At 47.8% G+C, this 19,756-nt stretch overlaps 1 protein-coding gene across 5 annotated transcripts in view; it reads left to right on the plus strand.

The window, feature by feature from the left end:
- The window catches only part of LOC133109889 (nck-associated protein 5-like), a 73,163-nt gene that overhangs the window by 50,318 nt on the left and 3,089 nt on the right, over positions 1 to 19,756 (plus strand). For all 5 annotated transcript variants that reach the window (XM_061219624.1, XM_061219622.1, XM_061219626.1 and 2 more), the window contains exons 5-13: positions 6,616 to 6,684; positions 6,876 to 6,914; positions 7,652 to 7,768; positions 9,766 to 9,858; positions 12,595 to 15,578; positions 16,069 to 16,204; positions 16,865 to 16,943; positions 17,481 to 17,756; positions 18,502 to 18,650. In XM_061219624.1, coding sequence (XP_061075608.1) covers positions 6,616 to 6,684; positions 6,876 to 6,914; positions 7,652 to 7,768; positions 9,766 to 9,858; positions 12,595 to 15,578; positions 16,069 to 16,204; positions 16,865 to 16,943; positions 17,481 to 17,756; positions 18,502 to 18,650 — 3,942 coding nt within the window. The remainder of the gene's footprint in view (positions 1 to 6,615; positions 6,685 to 6,875; positions 6,915 to 7,651; positions 7,769 to 9,765; positions 9,859 to 12,594; positions 15,579 to 16,068; positions 16,205 to 16,864; positions 16,944 to 17,480; positions 17,757 to 18,501; positions 18,651 to 19,756) is intronic.

A 19,756-nucleotide genomic window follows, 5' to 3' on the forward strand; every position in this document is an offset into this window, starting at 1 on the left:
GAGGCAGAGTACAGCAAGTTATGTCACATTCCAGCATTAGGAGAAACCTGGGTGAGATTGTATATATATATGCAATGCTCTCTTACCAGCTGGATATTTTAATGAGGCAGTTCAGATTCAGAAGTGCAGAAGTACCTTGCTCAGTGCTGCAGCAGTAACACCCCAGCTGGTAAGTGAACACACACTTAAGAGTTGGATTATCTCGGAAGTCACGCCCGGGAATAAAAGCCTAGACCTCATGGTTGCAAGACCCAGTTCCTTATCCGCTATGCTGCACCAACGGCACCACGGAGCGGGACAGGATCAGAGAGGAACTGAATATACCCTGTCATCACTTGCTTGTTGTTTGTTACATTACATTACATTATTGGCATTTGGCAGACGCTCTTATCCAGAGCGACGTACAACAAAGTGCATACCCATAACCAGGGGTAAGTACGCTGAAAGACCCTAGAGGGAAGTACAATTTCAATTGCTACCCGTACAACAAAGGACCAGGGCCTATTTTTATTTTATATATTTTTTTTAATCAACAAATAAACAAACAAACAACAAAGCAAAAGTGACCAAGCTTAACTATCCAAATACTGCTTACCTAGCCAACTAAAAATACCGAAATACTACATAAATCACAAAGACAACAATTAAGGTTCACAGGGAGGTAGGGAGGGATGGGGAAAGTTTTATTTTTTTAACAACTAAATGTGTCAACAAGGTTCCATAAAAGGCTGTTCTAACTCATTTTTCTATCACTTCTTAAATTATGGAGTGGTAAATCAGGGACTCATTCTTACAAAACACTAGATTTATCGGAGCTCAGGAACTTTGGGGCTTTGAAAGAACGAATTCCTCCCAGATATCCAAGGCTTACAAATAAATTATTGATTCTGACAGAACAGTCATCTCACACTTTTATAATGAACCTTGCTCCTAGGTTATACTGTGACTGCGTACATCTGCCTGTCTTTGTCACCTGCATGGGGCATGGTAACACTGACTGACAGGCCACTGTGGGGTTTGAAGCGAATACGAACACCAGCATACGTGACCAGTGCAGGCTCTTCAGCTCTGTTCATGTGCTCCGTGTGTAGAGAGCCCCCAATGCTGAGGCAAGCCTGGATCGAGAGGGTTTCTGCCTGGATTACCAGACCCAGCAATGTTTTCAATTCCCCCGTAAAAAAATAAATAAAAATCTATGCAGAATTACCTTTAAGGACTGTCCCTTGTTCTACTGACAGAATTCAACGTGAAAATAACTCTTCGGTTCAATATCTTTCATATGTACCTGTAAAAGCCTCAATTAAATCCCTTAGTTTACATTCATCAAACCGGAAGATTATGCATAATATTAAGTGTTTCCTTGTAACTTCTACATTTCATACCAGGAACATTTAGTTGCTCTTGTACTTTAGTTGTTCTTCTTCCTGCTCTAGCTGCCTTTCTCCGCTGCCCTGTTGTTAAACACACGGGCCTGTGGTGTGGCACATTCTCTCGCATAACAACACAGGTAAACCAGGTGATGGTGGCGAGAGAGTATTTGTCTGTGGGCTCATATTGCACAGCCTGTGTCTGTCTGTACGCTCTGTTGCGTACATAGACCATGTCCCCCCCCCCACCCCCCGTGAAAAGCATGGACAATTCTGCCACCGAAAATATTACTATTCTACAACCCACGATCTGAAATTCTGTGGCCTTGAATAAAAAAGCGTCTTTATTTGTGTTGTTGTATAATGGATGCTTCGAATTGTGGAAAATTCCAGGCAGTAGAATGGCGGTATGAGTCGAATGGAATAGTAATCAAATTCCAATACAAAATGCTGTAGCCGTGCAGAGATGTGTTTTTCAAGCAGTCCGTGTGCTCGGCGCCTTTCATTCGCCACAGATGTCCTTCAGATGCTCTCAAGGTAGTATAGTGTGTCACCGTAATTCCTGACGTGGTATCTCTCAGGTCAAAGGACACAGTTCTTCATCAGTCTGTGATGTCCAAGGAATAATAAGTAAACAGCAACATATCACCCTCTTGAAACCCATGTGCCATGTGAAGACCTCAAACCTTTTCCCCCCCTCTGGCCAGAGGGAGAGGCAGTGGAGAGGAAAAACCCCACCATGTTAATGATATTGATCGGGGCGGCCCGTACCCTAGTGGCTAAGGTACATGACTGGGACCTGGAAGGTCGGTGGTTCTAGCCCCGGTGTAGCCCTGGTGTAGCCCTGGTGTAGCTGCGATAAGATTCACACTGCTGTTGGGCCCTTGAACAAGGCCCTTAACCCTGTATTTCTCCAGTGCGGGTTGTCCCCTGCATAGTCTAATCAACTGTAAGCCGCTTTGGATAAAGGCGTCAGCTAAATAATTATAATTGTGATAAATTATCACATTCATATGATAATCACAAATGCACAGAAGGGCATATACTATGTGCAATTGATCGATTGTGGACTTGCACGAGGCAGGCCAATATTTGAGATTAGCTGAGTGTTTCGAAAGTACAGGGAAATATCTGGTCATTAGAATGCACGTTTTAATTATTGTTAAAAGTAGTTATACAAATTCTTTCTCCCCACTGCATTTCCACTCCAGCTTGCGGATTGGCAATGGACAATCCAGCTGCGTGCACATACAGTATACCGCAGATAAATCTAATCTAAAAAATGTCCTGCAATACAAAAACAATATGTCATGCGATTGGCCTGTCCTGTGAATTTTTTAATTGCAATAAATATTTTAAAGACACTGAGTACTGGTAACTATTAGCAGTAAATTAAGTAATTACACACTTTTGGAGGGACCTGCTGTTGAGTAACAGTGAACACCCCTGTCATATAGGATGTGACGTCCTGGCAACAGGAAGAGCCGGTCATCTGTCGTTATCTGTCTAAGCATATCATAATATTGTTCTTGTAACTCCATCCTACTGTGCAAAACTACAGTGACAGTTGTCTGGTGAAACTGCCAGACAATGAGATGGGTTTGTGACACTCCAAAAGACCGTTTCGTTTTGAATGCACTGATTGGAAGATATTCTCACAGTCTGCCACACTAGGGGTGGAGGAGACTGCCTATATGCATTTCTCTCAGGGAACTATTTTTCCATCAAATCCAGTGAAGGTTTGTCCTCAAAGGAGTCCAAGGATATTTGTTTGTGTGATAACTTTTTTTTTTGCCACAGGCTAATAATATTTACAGTGATTTCACTTACTCATGTCATGCTCCAGCTAGCTTGCTTAATCTTGTTTTTGACTTTTCGTTCAAATTAAGCACTCTGTTGTCTGTGTCTGTTTCTATTCTATCATAATGGACATAACACATTAATATGTTGTAGGACAGTCCAGGAAATGGCAACATATTTTATGCAGCTTTGGCGAAACAGATTTTTTCCTTTTGGATTGAAGTGCAGTAGTCGCTACGTTGAAGCAGTTAGCATGCTGAAAATTAAGTTAAGACAAATCGCTGAACTAGTCATTGAATATATCCGCAATTACCAAAACAATTTGCATCAAAACCATTCTTTTATTTATTTTTTACTTGTCATCAATGATTGAAAGGTGTTTTAGTATGCTCTGAAGAGCTGTTCAGAGATTTTGTGTTGTGTAATCACCATTGGATGTTTAAATCTTTCAGAGAGATAGTTTTTTTTGCAAAGCGAAAGCAGGTATTTTGTCAGTTTCAGGAAAGTGTTTCCTTTTGAACAGCTGACAAGGATTATGTTTTATTTAATTTAATTTTTTTTTTTTTCTCTACCAAGGATTATGTTGATAGATGCTGTCAGGATATATATTCCCCTAAATGGCACTGCAGATATTGTGAATGAGTTTCTGAACAAGCCAGCTCATTTTCAGTAGATTATTTGGCTTTGAGTATTGAAGGCGGAAGACCTGATGAACACTATCTGTGCCATCTGGTTGATGGATGTGATTAAAAACATTTGATTGTCTTTTCTGGTGATGATGAACATTATAATTTTCAAAAGTGAATTCAGTAATTTCCAATGATTATCACAGAATTGGATGAATCTGGGGTTCAGTTTTCACAGGCAAGCCAGTTGAATTTTTAACGGATTTCAGAGAATTTAAATGAAAGGGCTACTCTATATTTGGCCACCAGGTGTCTCCATCTTCTGAGAGTAACAATAATTATTAGTGGAACGGATGACGAGAACGTTTTTACAGAGCCAAGCATAATAACAAATTAGGCAGTCACTGAAATGCATATAGGGGTGCCACAGTAAACAAGAAGTACTCAATTCAAAGAACAAACTCAAAATATCAGTCACCCTCATCAAAACTAGGCGAGTGTCAAACAGCAGACTTAAACAGCTCCAGTCTCTCTCCGGCAGGGGAAAGGGGGCTAAAATGGCAAAGCAGTGTCACAGCCAGCGGTTCAGGCATTGGCCGGCAGCGACCTGCCACCCACTCTCAGTGGAGCCTGTCTGACCACACAGCTTGTAGTTATGGGCGGCCTGTAGCGTAGTGGTTAAGGTACATGAGTGGGACCCGCAAGGTCGGTGGTTCAATCCCCGGTGTAGCCACAATAAGATCCGCACAGCCGTTGGGCCCCTGAGCAAGGCCGTTACCCCTGCATTGCTCCAGGGGAGGATTGTCTCCTGCTTAGTCTAATCAACTGTAGGCCGCTCTGGAGGGTCTGCCAGATGCCATTAATGTAGTGTAGTTATCGTGTGTTGAACAGAGCCCGTGGCTTTGTTCTGTTCTGTCGCGTGACAGGCCTGCTGTGTATTTAGAGCACAGTTGAAGGCCCGGCCGTGTCGAAAAGTGCACGCCAAAAGTTTGCGAAGGAAAATGTCAAATGATTCATCAGTGTGCTTGTTCACCTTTCCTTGCCTCCTCCCTCCATTTAAAACAAATTGTTGCGCCTCGTAAATGTATTCAGAGCAAATGAGGCTGCGTCTGCACGTTTACTCATCTCAGGACTGCCCCGCCATCTGCTCCCCTCTGCCAGCCTCCCACCACTCGCCTTCTCTCCTCTGATCAGACTCTGTCGCTTTTTCGGGGGTTTGTATTTCTTTCCCATTTTAAATTGATCAAAACAAAACGGGAGAAAAACAAAACAAAACGCGGACGTAACTAGCAGAGCGGGCGGGGGAGGAGAGAGCGTCGTGCAGCAGACGCTGAGGTAAAAACTGAACGTTGATATCAGTTCTGCAACAAAGCTCGCTGTGTCAGAGCCCAACTGCTCCAAGTCTCAGGTGCAGCCGGGTGCAGCCTTGCTGGAAACTTCCGCAGAAGACTATTTAAATGAGCTGTTTTTATCTGTTTATGTTCGTTTTTCCACTCCTGCCTCAAAGAGCCTGAACAATTCCACAAATCTTTAACAGATCTTCAGAAAAGTCCCTCTTGTGACCAGACCAAAGCATACGTACATCTCATGGTATACTGGTATGCACATATGATTCAAGGCAAACTGCTTTTCTTTGTCTTTTTCTTTTCTTTTCTGCCTCCCCCGTCGGCGGAGGTCGAGAAACGGCGGTGGAGTCGTCCTCGCTATGCTTGTCGCCTCTTCCCCGTGGCAACCTCGCACAACTCCTACCTTGCAGCTCCTGTGGTTGGAGCAGCAGATGGAGCGGTGGGTGGGGGGGTGGGGGGGGGGTCAGCGCACACACGGTGGCGGTGTGTGAATCAGCTGCCTGACAGCTCCTCGCACCGCGCGTCTGTGTACAGCGTGATCGTGCTCACAACAGTTTTTTTTATTTATTAGTTTGTGCTTGTGGCCCGCCTAGTGGAGTCGTGATGCGGGGCTGTGGATTGTAAACCAGCCTGAGGGTCAGGCCTCCCCCCTGAGGAAAAGTTCAGACGTTATTGGTTTTCGTTTGTCCTGAGAATCTACGCTCAGACAAGTCGAAAAAAGGCGTTTTTACGAACACCAAGTTTGTTTCTTGTTTTTTTCGCTTTCTGTTTTTAAGATTTACCGCCACATAGTCCGTGTATACCAAGAATAGCTCTAATGTCTGCAATTAGGAGAAAATGGTGTGTGTGTGTGTGTGTGTGTGTGTGTCCCAACCACATCACAGAAAGTACCCAGCTGCCTGATTTGACACATTTGGCTTGTTAGAGAGCAGTGTTTGGTGGAGGGTCTGAGAGCTCTGTGGAAGAGGCATTTCGGGTCGGCATCCCCGTCGGCAATTATCTCTCCCTCTCTCCGTCCCCGGCTCCCCTCTGACGCGGTCCCTGTCAGTGGCCGGGCCTCCTGGCCGTCCGTGCGGCAGGCCTGCTTTTTGATCACGGAAAGAAACAAACACGCCGCGCGCATCCTCTTCGCTGGGCTCGCAAGCTCTCTGCGCCTGTTCGAGGGGGAAAGAAAAACCAACTCATTTCTCTACGGTTGAATAAAAAAAAAAAAAATAAACCTTCAGAGGGCCTCTCAAAGTCCCCGTGAAATTAAATCAGCCCTTTATTGTGGGGGAAAAGATTGGCGAACGGGATTGACTTTTTTTTTTTTTTTTTCGGCCTTTTGAAAGGGAGTCGAACCGAAGCTTGTTTGTGCAGAAAGGCACTGTAGGAGCCTGGGGAGAATTGTTTTTTTTTCCAGGAAGGGTTGTTTTGCTGCGAGTGGGGCTGTTTCAGTGAGATGAAACGCTCTTCTTCTCTTTTCTCCAAACGCAGGCGGAGAACTCGGCCCTGGTCCTGGCCAACGAGAGCCAGAGAGAGGCGTACGAGAGGTGTCTCGATGAGGTAGGTCCTGAGGCCGGGGGCTTCTCGGTTTGATCCATTGTTTCGGTGTGATTGTACTTTTGATCCGGGCCGGAGGTGTCCTGTACTTATGTGGGACTCTGTTGGCCCTCATGCTTGTGTTTTAGCAGCCAGAGCCAGGGCCTGGCTGGGCTGAGAGGAACTTGTCTGACAAAATCTTCATTTGTTTTTAGGTGGCCAACCATGTGGTACAAGCCCTTCTGAACCAAAAGGTGTGGAGCCCCGTACACCTCTATTAAAGATGATCACACGCGCATCTAAAAACACAGCTGTGCCTTTTTCGCGTTTGGGCCCAGAACGGTCTTTTTCAGGACTGAAATGAAGTTATAACAAATCAGGAAATGTTAAATATGTAAAATGACATTGCTACCTCTTCTAAATGAAAAGATATGGAGACTGTAGACTCTTTCTTCAAAAAGTTTTGAGCAAGTAGTCCACACAAAGTAATTACCATGCAATTTCAATGTGGCGTCTTACTCATTTATTATTAATGTACAGTATATAAGTGGTGCAGTATAAAATAGTGTGTACTTCACAAGGTCTGCCCAGCAGAGCACTAGGTAGGATGAAGGCCCATAGAGTGGCCCATGGGCGCGGGTATCAGAGGAGAGCCTGCATACTCTGGAGTGCACTGTCGAGAGCTGGTGAAGAGGCACAATTTGGCATTCTAATTTGGGGAAGAGAGGAAGGCGAGCACGTCTTAAAATAAGACCGGAAGATACTCTGAGGAAAGGACACCCACATCAACCTCTAGAGTATTATGCACTCTTGGAAGAGAGCTGTCTTCTTGGAAGAGTGGGGGAAAACATTGGAGAGCCCTGCATGTGGTTGGTTTAAAACATGTTGTGCTCTGGGTGGGGTATTAATACACATTTTAGGATGAGTTGCGTATTGCGTGCCTTCAGCTCGGCCTTCAGACGGTGCTCACGTGCGCGTGTTTCTCCTGCAGGACCTGAGGGAGGAGTGCATTAAGCTGAAGATGCGGGTGTTCGACCTGGAGAGGCAGAACAGGACCCTGACCGAGCTCTTCCACCAGAAGCTGCACTGCCAGCCCTCCCTGCAGCAGGTATGAGGGGCCTGGGGGGGGGGGCGCTCTTACCCATGCTCCCAGAACCATGGTGGTTGGTACCTTGCATGGCAGCCAATCGCCGTTGGTGTGTGAGTGTGTGTATGAATGGTTGAATGAAAAGCATCAATTGTACAGCGCTTTGGATAAAGGCGCTATATAAATGCCTACCATTTACCATTTACCATGGCTTGCGTGAGGGGCCATTTTAGGAGGCTGCATACAGACATATTATTTGTCCTGGCGAAATGTTCATATGGAAGGAATATAAGAAACTACTCTAAGCAGCAAAGTAAGTATTAACTTGGTCTGGTATACCACAAAACTGGCATTGTAGCATCCACAATCAGCATTCCCTGGACTCAACTCTTGAGCTTAGATATCCTTCCACTCACAAAGTTATGCACTGCCACTCTTAGATAAGTTTGCTTGCTCTGCCTTCCTGAAAGTAGGACGCAGTTTCTAATTACCACCTTGATTAATGGACCTGTGCATTAACAGGAACTATGAAATTAAGGGGAGATATCCAATTGGTTGTAATATGGAGGCGGTCAAATGAGTAATTACAGAAATTGTGATATGAGCATTTAGAATGCTGACTCGGGCTGCTCTGACTTAAACACTACAATGCTTTGCAGTGAAACTTGGGCTTAAAAAACTTTAAATGTTTTTATTGGTTTTTTTTGTCACTAAATAAAGTCTCCATAGAGTAAATATACCCCTGTCATTCATGATTTTTCTTCCTTGTTTATTCATGAGCGCCATTTTCCCATTATTCTATGGTGGAGAAGACCTGGCTGCTGTCGAGAACTAAGATGAGATGACTCCATCTACATCATCTACCCCCCTATTCTCTCTCTCTTCTTTTCTCCGTCTGTCTTGCTCTCTCTCTCACTCTCTCTCTCTCTCTCCCACCCCCCTCCCCTCCCTCCCTCCTGGGCGACTGCTGGCCATCTTATCAGTTCTATTAGCATTCTCTGAAGCCTCTGGCAGAGGCAGAGGGAGAGGGAAGGGGAGATAGCTCTTTCTCTGAAATCTGAATATAGCGTTTAATCCAAACAGATTCACACTCTAATTGCCCGGAGGGTGAATCGGTGCATTCCATTACAGCAAATGAAAATTGAGACTACCCCCCTGCAAACCTCCCCCACCCTCGGCTCTGTTTCCCTATCCGGTCTGCAGGCTTAATATTTACCTGCTGGGGGCGGGGGGCAAATGGCCTTTTCACATACAGAAAGGTGCGCAATCCCCTCCATCACCCCGCTGGGCCTCCACAGCAGCTCATCCTCGCTGTGAATATATGTATGAGGAAATGAGACGCGGTCCTCCCCTCCGATGCAATTTAATTACTGTGAGCCCGGGCGGGGGTAATGGAGACCAGGCTTGCTGGGAGGGTGTGATTTGTGGAGGGAGGCCTTTTTGGATGTGTGGATGTTGCTTTATTTTTGCGTGGCTCTTTTTGCGCTCCGAATAGAGTGTGTGTATGTGTGTATGTGTGTATGTGTGTATGTGTGTATGTGTGTGTGTGTGTGTGTGTATGTGTGTGTATGTGTATGTATGTGTATGTATGTGTATGTGTGTGTATGTGTGTGTATGTGTGTGTGTGTGTGTGTGTGTGTGTGTGTGTGTGTGTGTGTACCTGTGCACACGCTAAAGGAACAGAGATTACTAAATTCATTATGCAATACATTTCATGGTGATCGTTATCATTGTCTTCTGTTAACAGCAATATGTATGTTCAAAACGGTTTCAGAATATGTCATGCCAATAAAGAAAATTGAGAGAGGGGGAGGGAGAGCGAGAGAGAGAGAGAGAGAGTTATTGCATGGCAGGGTCCCACGTATAAACAAGAGCACCGCAGAACTTGCTATTGAAATAATGTAGCATGTTCCTTTTCCCTAATTCAGCAGTACTTTCTAGTGGGTCTCTCAGATGTGCCGGTGGCTCAGATGCTCAGACTGGTGCTCAAGCCCCAGGTGTTTTCATTCTTATTCCAGATGCCGTTGGTGTCCTTCCCAGAGCACAGTGCAGGGCCTCCCCCCATTGGCCAAGATAAGCCAGCAGCAGTGCAGAGCGACGGGCAAGCCAAGGTGAGGATCGTCTCCAAGCTAACATCAGCCCTTCCGTTTTACATTTGAAATAAAAAATAAAAAAAATAAAACCCCTAAACCAAACACGGTTTTACACTGCGCAGTGATCAGTGTCACCAAAATTCCCAACGAATGCGTGCCCTGATACCTCCCAGTGTCCCACCAAACCAAAACCCAGTCACAGTCCTCTGTCCTGTCTGCAGCTCACGACTCAGGGACAAAGAGGGGACTCACGTTAATGCACTTCACAACTGCACAAAATTCAAATTTTCAACAGCCCTGCTAAGCACCTCTTCGGGTTACTTTATGCCTTCTCTTTAAATTGCCAGACCTCATTATCGAGGCTCTGGAGTGGCTCTGCAGTCCCTTGCTGAAAAACACTGAGGTGAGAGTAGGGGAGAAGGCAGTCATTTTGGCTGTCGGTTGGTTTGAGTGAGAGCTGGGCTGTAGAGGTGCTGGGTTAATTATGTATTTTTGTCTCTCTCCCCTCCAGCTCCCTCTCTGTAATTCTGCACTCTTAAAGGTGCTGTTGTTATCCCCCTGCTCTCCAGTGAAGCACATTTCCTCTGAGAAAGCCCAAATATTCGATCCTTCTGCATCTCCCGCTCCTCCTTAAATTGCCACTGACGTTGGCTTCTTCCCTGGAGTGTTTTAAATGTCAACCCAGAGCCCTTTTGTGAATTCCGGCAGAATACAGCCCTGACCATCCAGTCTGAGGGGTGGATGTAGGTACTCATGTGTTTGGACTACGGTACAATTTTTGTTCTTCTGGCTCTGTACTCCTGCACATTGTATTTAAAATGAAATGATGAATATGAGATGAGACACAAATACCCTCAGATTAAAGGTGACAGGGAGCACTTTCCCTGTCCCCTTTAATCCGAGGGTATTTATGTCCATATCGAGTCATCTGTGTGGGAATTAGAGGTTCATCCATTTTTAACTCTGGTCCTCATGTTGACAAATGCCAATAAGCCATCCAAAGGGAAATCAAAAGCCTAGAACCAAGACTAAATACTCAAAGTTTTCTTATACCTGCACCAAGGATGTGATTGAATACACCTGACCAATCAAACATCTTAGAAGCCAACTATCCAATTACGATTAGTCCACTAAAAGGGGACTACGAATAAAAAGGGATGTAATTCCTACACGGATCACACAATATGGATGTAAATACCTTCAAGTTAAAGGTAACAGCCTGCACTTTAACCTCATAATCATCATTTAAAAAAACCCCAGTGTGCTGGAGTACAGAGCCAAAAGAGCAGAACTTGCACCACTGTCCAAGCCTCAGCTTCTATGGCAGGAGTTATTAGAAGACGTCTGTCTCTGGGTACACTGTGAATTAAATTAATCGACACCCGCTGGACTTTGGGTACGCCAGGGGGCGGGAAACGCCAGAGAAGTCAAACGAGTGGCTATTGACTCACCGCGCTTAATATAACAACCGCGCTCCCCCGCGCCACAAGCCAGGCGACCACTTCTATTTAACACCCTCGCTGTTCTCCGGGAGACTGAAGAGTGGGCTGGGAGGGCATAAAAAGCCTTTTTCTTACAGATTACAGAATTAATTGCTTCTTTAATTAAAGATAAAGCGTCTCCTCGGGGTTGACTGGTCGTGCGAAACTCCAGCCCCGCTCGGCTCCTCTCTGATTCATTAAATCCTCCTCCTGTCAAGAGGTTGTACTCACCCCTGCTGCTCGCCCCCTCCCTGACTCAGTTCTGACCTGTTCAGCGCTGCGTATTGGCAACTTCACTCTCACATTAGCGTATTGGCAACTTCACTCTCACATTAGCAAATGGCAGTGTGCTGCCAGAGTAGCACTGCCCTGTCTTTTGCTTCCCTGGGAAGAAAAAAAAAAGAAATACGAAAGCAAATCTTTTTTTTATTTTTGTAATTTCAAAATATTGCAGTGTACCAAGTATTTAACAGCGTTACCAAATATCCTGCCCTGTAAATCAGTGTATGTTAAAGCATTTGTGGCATGTCACTCAGCAAGTATTTTAATTTTTATTCTCATGCTGTAGCCTATCCACATAGAGTTCATTAGTTTGATGCACTGTGTGTTCAAAGATGCTCTTCTGTACACCACTGTTGTAATGCGTGGTTATTTGTGTTACTGCCACCTTCCTGTCAGTCTGGCACAAACAATCATTCTATGGTCAAAGTCACATTTCTTCCCCATTCTGACATTTGGTCTGAAAATCAGCTGAACCTCTTGACCACGTCGGCATGCTTTTACGCATTTAGTTGTTGCCACATTTGGCTAATTAAATATTTGCATTAACAAGCAGGTGTACAGGTCTGCCTAATATATATTCCACTTGACATTCTTCTACTGGTCACTATCAAATTACCGATTTTATCTGTTTGAGAAACTTGTTTGTTTATCTACTCTTTTTCATCTGTTTCTAAAAATGTTCACACATTTGGAGGCCTGCGATTTCCGCTGGATTTGCAAGAATACATAATGAATCCTGTTTTATGTACAGTAGATACGATTTTAAAAGTGTTTCTTCCTTTGAGGCGATGCTAAACTTGCGGGAAAACTTTAACATTTACGTCATATAGGACAAACTCAATTAATTATTCGTTTGTATAATGGAATAGAATTCAAGAATTGATTTGGGGCACTTGATCAAAGTTCCGTCTTGGGCCATAGTCGACTTTCTTGCCTTATTTAAGTAAACGCGAAGTTGCCATTCGACAGTTGAATATGTTTCTTTGTACAGAGCGGCGGGGATCGCACCCGGAACGGCACAACGGGCACCCCGGCTCCACCGTCCTCCATGGAGGCCCTGTCCCCCTTCTTTAAGAAGAAAGCACACATCCTGGAGGTGCTCCGTAAGCTGGAGGAGTCCGACCCCCTGAAATTCCCCCCGTCCACGGGCCTCCCCTCGTACCCGGACCTGGGCCCGGTTCTGGTCCCGGAGGAGGTCCCCCTGGCCCGCAGCTCCGCCTCCCCCCCGCCGCCGCCGCCGCCGCGCTGCCGGCACTCCTGCTCGGATTCGGACCTCCACGAACACGTGAACGGGGAGGGGGCGCCGCTGCGCGAGGCCCCGGGGCTGGAGCGCGAGGGCTGCCCGTCCTGCCTGCCGCTGACGCGCAAGAGCCTGGAGAGCGTACTGAAGTGCGGCCGGGAGCCCGCCCGGCACGCCGCGGACTGGACCGCGCCGGCGGACTGGACCACGCCCGCGGACCGGCCCTGCGTACGCACCGCGCCCGAGGAGCACAAAGACCGTAAGCCCGCGGGTGCCGTCACTCAACCCTGCGCACACGCTAACCTGGGCCCCCCCCTCGCTGGGTCCCCAACTCTGGAGGAGCCTAAGAGCATAAGCCCCCAGGAAGACAAGCGCTCTGATGTCACAGACCTTCCTCTGAGCACAAAGTACACGGGCACCGTGGCCGACCAGAGCTTGAGCCCTGCCGAGCACCTGGAAGAGGCTGCTGAAGCAACCAACGTGGAAGATGGCTCGTTCACCGCTACCTCTCGCGCTCCTGTGACGGGGAGCTCCCAGGTCGTGTACTCTGGGCAAGATGGCGAGGACCAGGTATGCAATGGCCTTTGCTTCCCCTCCAACGAGACGCCAGTCTCCGGGAAGGCGGTCGAGAAGAACGCGACGGAGACGGAGCCTTCCACTGCTGGCAAATCCAAACTCAGCCCCACTTCGCCGTCGTGCATCGACGAGATGAAGGCCTCCCCCATCTCCTCCCCTTCCCGGCTGCTCAAGTTCCTGAAGATACCGTCCATAGGAGAGCGGGCGCAGGCCACCAACCCCCTCCGTCTCAGCCCCCAGCTCACCCGCAGTTCCAAGATTCCCTGCCGCAACAACAACTATGAGGTCTATCACTCCCCCGTCCTGGCCCGCAAGGCCACCACCACCGAGAGGGACAGGCAGCCCCCGTCCTCCAAAGCCGACCCCTACCCGGCGACGCACTCCGCACCTACCTCCCCGCCGAAGCCTGAGGACGCCGGCTCGCCCATCGCCCGGGAGGTTTCCTACAGCTGCCACTCCGCACCCAAGTCCAGCCGCGGCGCGAAACTCACCCCCTCGTCTCAAGCGCAGAGGGGCCTGCAGAAGGTGCCGCATTATGAGAACGTCTCTGACCTCTCCACCTCCTGCCCCATGGAGGGGGCACCACCCCAGTTCCTTGATCCGCTGAAAGGGCCCCACTTTCTGCCCTACCCTGAGAGCGAGGATCCCATAGACAGGCACACCAGCTTGTTGGAGGAAAAGAGCCTTGATAGTCTGTCGCCTCCCACAGCCGACCCGCCTTGTGCGCAGGATCAAGAGAGTGCCGTTTGGTACAAGCTCCATCATAGCTTGCCCTCCTCCTCAGCCTCCCTCAAAGCGCAGAGTAACCCCAATTACTCCAGCATGAGGGACAAACAGCATGATAGGGGTGCCCCTGACACCACCCAGCAGGGCTCCGAGCCTGTCCAATCTCAAGCCATCATCAAGAGGAGCGATCCACCCTCTGTTCCCAAAAAGCCAACCGCAGGGAAGTCCCCAGGCGAGTCCAGTCACCACCCTTTCAAGGAGCGCCTGGCCGCTCTCGGCAAGCTTAAGAGCTCTGAGGATTTGCCCGTTGGCCCAATGCCAGTGGACAGGAAGGACATGCAGTGCGTGAGTAAAGTCACATCAAGCAGCAGTGAGAAAAGCAAAACTGCAGAAAGGCAAGGTGACCGTGGTGAACACCGGCACTCAAAATACACAGACTCCCTGGATGGGAAGCCTTACCCCAAAGCCAACCTTGGTAGCTATGCGGTAAAGTTCCCAGGACCCTGCGCACCTTATGAACCAGGAGCCAAATCCTCCACCAGTGGCTCCACTGTTCCTAAGGCAGAGCAGGCAGAGGCTTTTCCCCCAAGAGTATATGTAGCAAAGGCAGAGGGCACAAAGTACAAGATAGGCTTGCCATCCACCACCCCTGACCCCCCTCAAGTATTGCGCAATTACATAAAATGCACCACAGCTCAGAACCTCCCTTCCAACAGCAAAACGGCCCCCAGCCCTCAGAGCAGTCCCACGAAGGTCCCGTCCAAATCCCCCTCCAAACCCGGCCAGGCTCCATCTGGCGCCCGTGGGCCCAAACCCCTCCAGGATGAACGCGCCTCCTCCGCTCAGAAGCCCTCCCCCCGGGCGGAGGACAAGGGCAAGCTGACGGCCGGCAAGAAGAAGAACTACGGGGAAAACCTCCCGCCCCCTCCGCCGAGGCCCCCCGAGGCCGGCGAGGAGAAGAAGCCGTACCCGCCTTGCCCCCAGTCTGCCATCGAGCAGAAGGTGATGAAGGGCATCGAGGAGAACTTGCTGAAGCTACAGGAGCAGGACCGGGGCCAGGCGGCCGAGGTCAAGCAGAAGGCCTCCAACGGCATCGCCAGCTGGTTCGGCCTGCGGAAGAGCAAGCTGCCGGCACTCAGCCGCAAACCGGAGTCCAAGCTCAAGCTCAACATGTCGTCTGCGGCCAAGGACCCCAAGGCCGCCACCAAGAAGAAGCTGGAGGTGGAGAGCCTCAACATCTCCAAGCTGATGGAGAAGGCGGAGGACCTGCGCAAGGCCTTGGAGGAGGAGCGGGCCTATGTCAACGGGGTGGCCCTGGACCGGCCCGGCAGGGGCCACAGCTGTGAGGTGGTGATGGACCAGGCCCAGGGCCAGCTGTCTGTCATGTACCGGGGTGTGGCCTCTGACAACTTCATGCAGCAGCTGCTGAACCGGTGAGTGTGGTGCGACACCGTCCACCGCCACCGATTCCCACTGTTGGCTATCTGCAACATCTTACTACCTTCAGTGGTTGGAATATTAAGTTTAAGTGGTTTGTACAGAATGATTTAATTTTTAATGACGTGAAAAGTCGATTTGTTTATTACTGTCCTGCCTTTTTTGGGAGGGGAAACTGGTCTAGCTGAATGCATTAAGTTGTGGAAGTAAATTTTTTTTAAACTATTTTATGTAACTGCTTAAATTTGTTAAAGGTGAGAACTCTGTTACAAGTGGATAAAATTTAACATGCGCTCTCACTACTTTTGACTCATGACAAACTGAGCAATCACTTAATGCAGTACCTTCATGAGTAGCATTGTTGTTTTGAGCACCCCACTTTGACTTTCTGTCTGTTGCATGAGTCATTTTCAGGAACATGGTTAGACCATGCACTTCAGTTTAAGTACTCACTCGGCTCTGCTGTTGCTGTTGTTGTGTAACCAGGGTGGATGAGAGGGACCCAGCCAGCTTTGGTCTGGCACACCGACGCCTCTCCTTCGACTCCAAAAAGTCCCGGCCTGTCATCAGCTATCAAAGGAACGGCATCAGCCACGCCCGCAGCCGGGAAGAGATGGGAAAGGTGCTCGGAATTCTGAATGCTATGTTCAGCTGTACAATTGTGTCGTTTTGCGTGACTTATTTAGCTTATGGAAATGGGAAAATGTTATTTTTATGATATATTGATCAGAACTAGGCATATGCTAATTTGGGGTAATATGCTAACTTTAACTGAATATGTGGCTCAAGGAAAACGTATAAACTTCAGGTTGCTGAAATCTGAAATTTTCTTTGTGTTTCCCCCTTTTCTCTGCAATTTGGGATGCCCACTCATGACATACCAGATATGATCCCAAACTGTGGGGTCCACCAATTGCACTAGAACAGTTATCCAGCAAACACTGCCTCCTAGCCTATCTGATATGTACCGGTACTGATAACATTTCACATGTTAGCCATGTCGCAACTAAACCTTGTGTTAAATGCAGATATAGATTGATATAAGCGAGACAGGTCCTTTATTGTAACCTTCACCATTTTAATTTAAACAGGGACATCGTACTGTTTGCTGTTTTGCTAGTATACTTATATGTTGTTGGCTTGTGTCTGGGGCCATCTTGCAGCATTGTTAGCCAGTCAGGGCTGTTTGACACGTCTTTATTTATATAATCGGCTATATGAAAGGCTATCGGGCATCTGTATACTGTTTGGTTTTGCCATTCTCATATATATTGTTCCTCAGGGTTCGGACCTGGTCGGCAAAGAGGACATTGCTTCAGATGAGAGGTTGGCCGAGTCCATGGGCTCACAGCACTTTGCAGGTGAGGAAACAGTGCGGTCATCAGCATACTTTGCTGTTCAGACATAGATGAAAAGATTTATCCAATCCCTGAAGGTTTTCAATCATAAAGCGTTTTTGAACTGCCAGCAAGTTGGACCCAGGGATTATGACTGTGCGGACCTAATTTTGTTCTATAATAAATGCTCAGTCTGCATGTGAGGGAGGGGGTATTCATTATTTTTCGATACACTTTAAAATGATTTTGCATAAGCTTCAATCATAATTGTGGAAGGAATTGTAGGGCGGCCTGTAACGCAGTGGTTAAGGTACATGACTGGGACCCACAAGGTCGGTGGTTCGATCCCTGGTGTCACCACAATAAGGTCCGCACAGCCATTGGGCCCTTGAGGAATGCCCTTACCCCTGCATTACTCCAGGGGAGGATTGTCTCCTGCTTAGTCTAGTCAACTGTACATCACTCTGGATAAGAGCATCTGCCAAATGCCATTAATGTAATGGAATGGGGCCTGTCTTGGCTAATATTCTTTTTTTTACCCCCCCGCCATCAATTATTAAGGTTCAGGTGCCTCCATGCGCACCCTTGACAGTGGCATAGGCACCTTCCCACTGCCGGACTATGTCATCGGTGCAGCGGGCAAAAGTATCCCCAAGGCAAGGCCACAGGGGGAGCAGGAATCTGCGTCCCACGGGAAACCGGGGCCGGTGACGAAGGTTCCACGCAAGGCCCGCACGCTGGAGAGGGAGCTGTCCTCCCTGGAGGAGGTGAACCCGTCAGCCCTGTACGCTGCCTCCCTGGAGGGCCGGGGGCTGCTGTCCAGCACCATCCACGAAGGTAAACTCACACACCGTCCACTGCCAGGGCAAGTCCACCGCTAGGGTGCGGCCTGTAGGGTAGTGGTTAAGGTACAGGACTGGGACCCGCGAGGTTGGTGATTCGGTCCAACGGTGTAGCCCTTGAGCAAGGCCCTTAACCCTGCATTGCTCCAGGGGAGAATTGTCTCCTGCTTAGTCTAATCAACTGTACGTCGCTTTGGATAAATGTAAGGTAATGTACGGTAATGTAAAAGTGACCAGGACTAGGAAAAAGGCTGAATGTGCTACAAGCTAGGCTTTATACCTGTCCTCTGGAGCACAGGGTGATTTTCCCTCTTAAGGCTGCGTTATATGAGATCTGCATGTAATGAAGAATAAATCTTTCATATTCACATCCTCGTATTTTTCATCAGTCATTTCACCTGCAGGGGTGGAAAGAGGACTGAAATGTCCCACTCAAGTAAACTACTGGTAAAACTACTGGTGTTAAAAACATTATTCAAGTAAATGATAGATCATTTAAAAAGTACTCTGAGTACAAGTAATTACTTGGAAAATAGTTATTTGGCCTTTTCCATGCTGTGACTTTTAAAAGTAAGAGAGAAAATGTTCCTGCAGTAGTTAATTTAATATGTGCGTTTAACATTCAAGTGTATCGACACATTTCACTGTCAAAAACATATAATATTAAATAAGTTGTAATATTTTTGAACGGTGTGTAATATAACCGCTTTTGGATGCTACTCTCCCTGCCTGTCCCACAGACGTAGATGCCTACGGCGCACACATGCGCTCTCCGCCCTCCAAGAACTGGACCTTCCCCAACTTGAAGGCGTCCACGGGTCCTGCTGAGATGTACCTGGGGGTCAAAGGAGAGGTGGAGCCGGCAGCACAGGGCAGTCCTTTCAGGCAGGTGAGTGTCCCCTGTCCTCTGGGCTGTTGCATTACATTACAATTATTTGGCATACGATCTTATGTGGAGCGATGAACAGCTGTGGAGAATTTACTTACTAAGGGCAGCTTAAGTCGCCTGCTAAGCTGCACATCGCGCATCTGTGCGAGCCCAGCTTGTGAACTGCAGTGTGACAAAAAGCAACAGCTGACATTTGGAGGAGAGATTGCCTGTGCCTGTGCTCCTCCAGAGGTCGTGGAACTGATTAACAGGGCCGGTCGCTGATTAATACCAGCAAGAAAAGGTTCTGATTTCACCATGGATTAAGGAGGAGGCCAGAATCTCCAGCAGGAAAACTGATCAGCGTAGGGGCTGTAGGGTGGGTGGTGTGGGTGGTGTGGGTGGTGTGCTGGCCTGCCCCGAGGGGGACAGGAGGGGAGTTACCGGGGGAAATCACACGCTCTTAGCTGCTCAGTGCATCAGGCCGTTAGTCTGCGGCCCTGCACTGAGAGAATGCAGGTGCTTAACATGACCGCGGAGGCGACAGGAGAGAAATGGCTCAGAGTGGCTCGGATTGACCCAAATAGGAGGAAATGGACTCTGACTCTCACCACCTCAAATGGACCCTTATTTTCAGTCGGCCTTGAAATGCTCTGTAATTGCACAGCTTTTTAAAAGCATTTGGAAGCGTTGCCCAGACTAGCCTTTTACTTTTAACCCTTTCTCTACCCTCTTCAGTTTTTTGTTGTTGTAGATTATTACTCTTGAGAGTGTCATATTACAGTACAGTAATGGTACCATGTAGATTATTACTCTTGAGAGTGTCATATTACAGTACAGTAATGGTACCATGTAGATTATTACTCTTGAGAGTGTCATATTACAGTACAGTAATGGTACCATGTAGATTGTCTAGCAGCTGGAGACTTACGTTTGTTTAATGTAAACGAATAGCCTAGTTCTTCCTCGCTATGTTGACGTGGTGTGGCAAAATGACCTGTTCTTTCTCTACCTGATTTTCTACCAGCGGTGCAGTTCTTCCCAGAAGCGGAAATGAGTGCATAATCTTACTGTTTGGTTCAGTTTTTGTCTAGCCTCCCGTGCAGCCCTCGAGCTTTGCTAACAGC

This window comes from Conger conger, chromosome 14 (assembly GCF_963514075.1).
Source record: "Conger conger chromosome 14, fConCon1.1, whole genome shotgun sequence".
Lineage (NCBI taxonomy): Eukaryota > Metazoa > Chordata > Actinopteri > Anguilliformes > Congridae > Conger > Conger conger.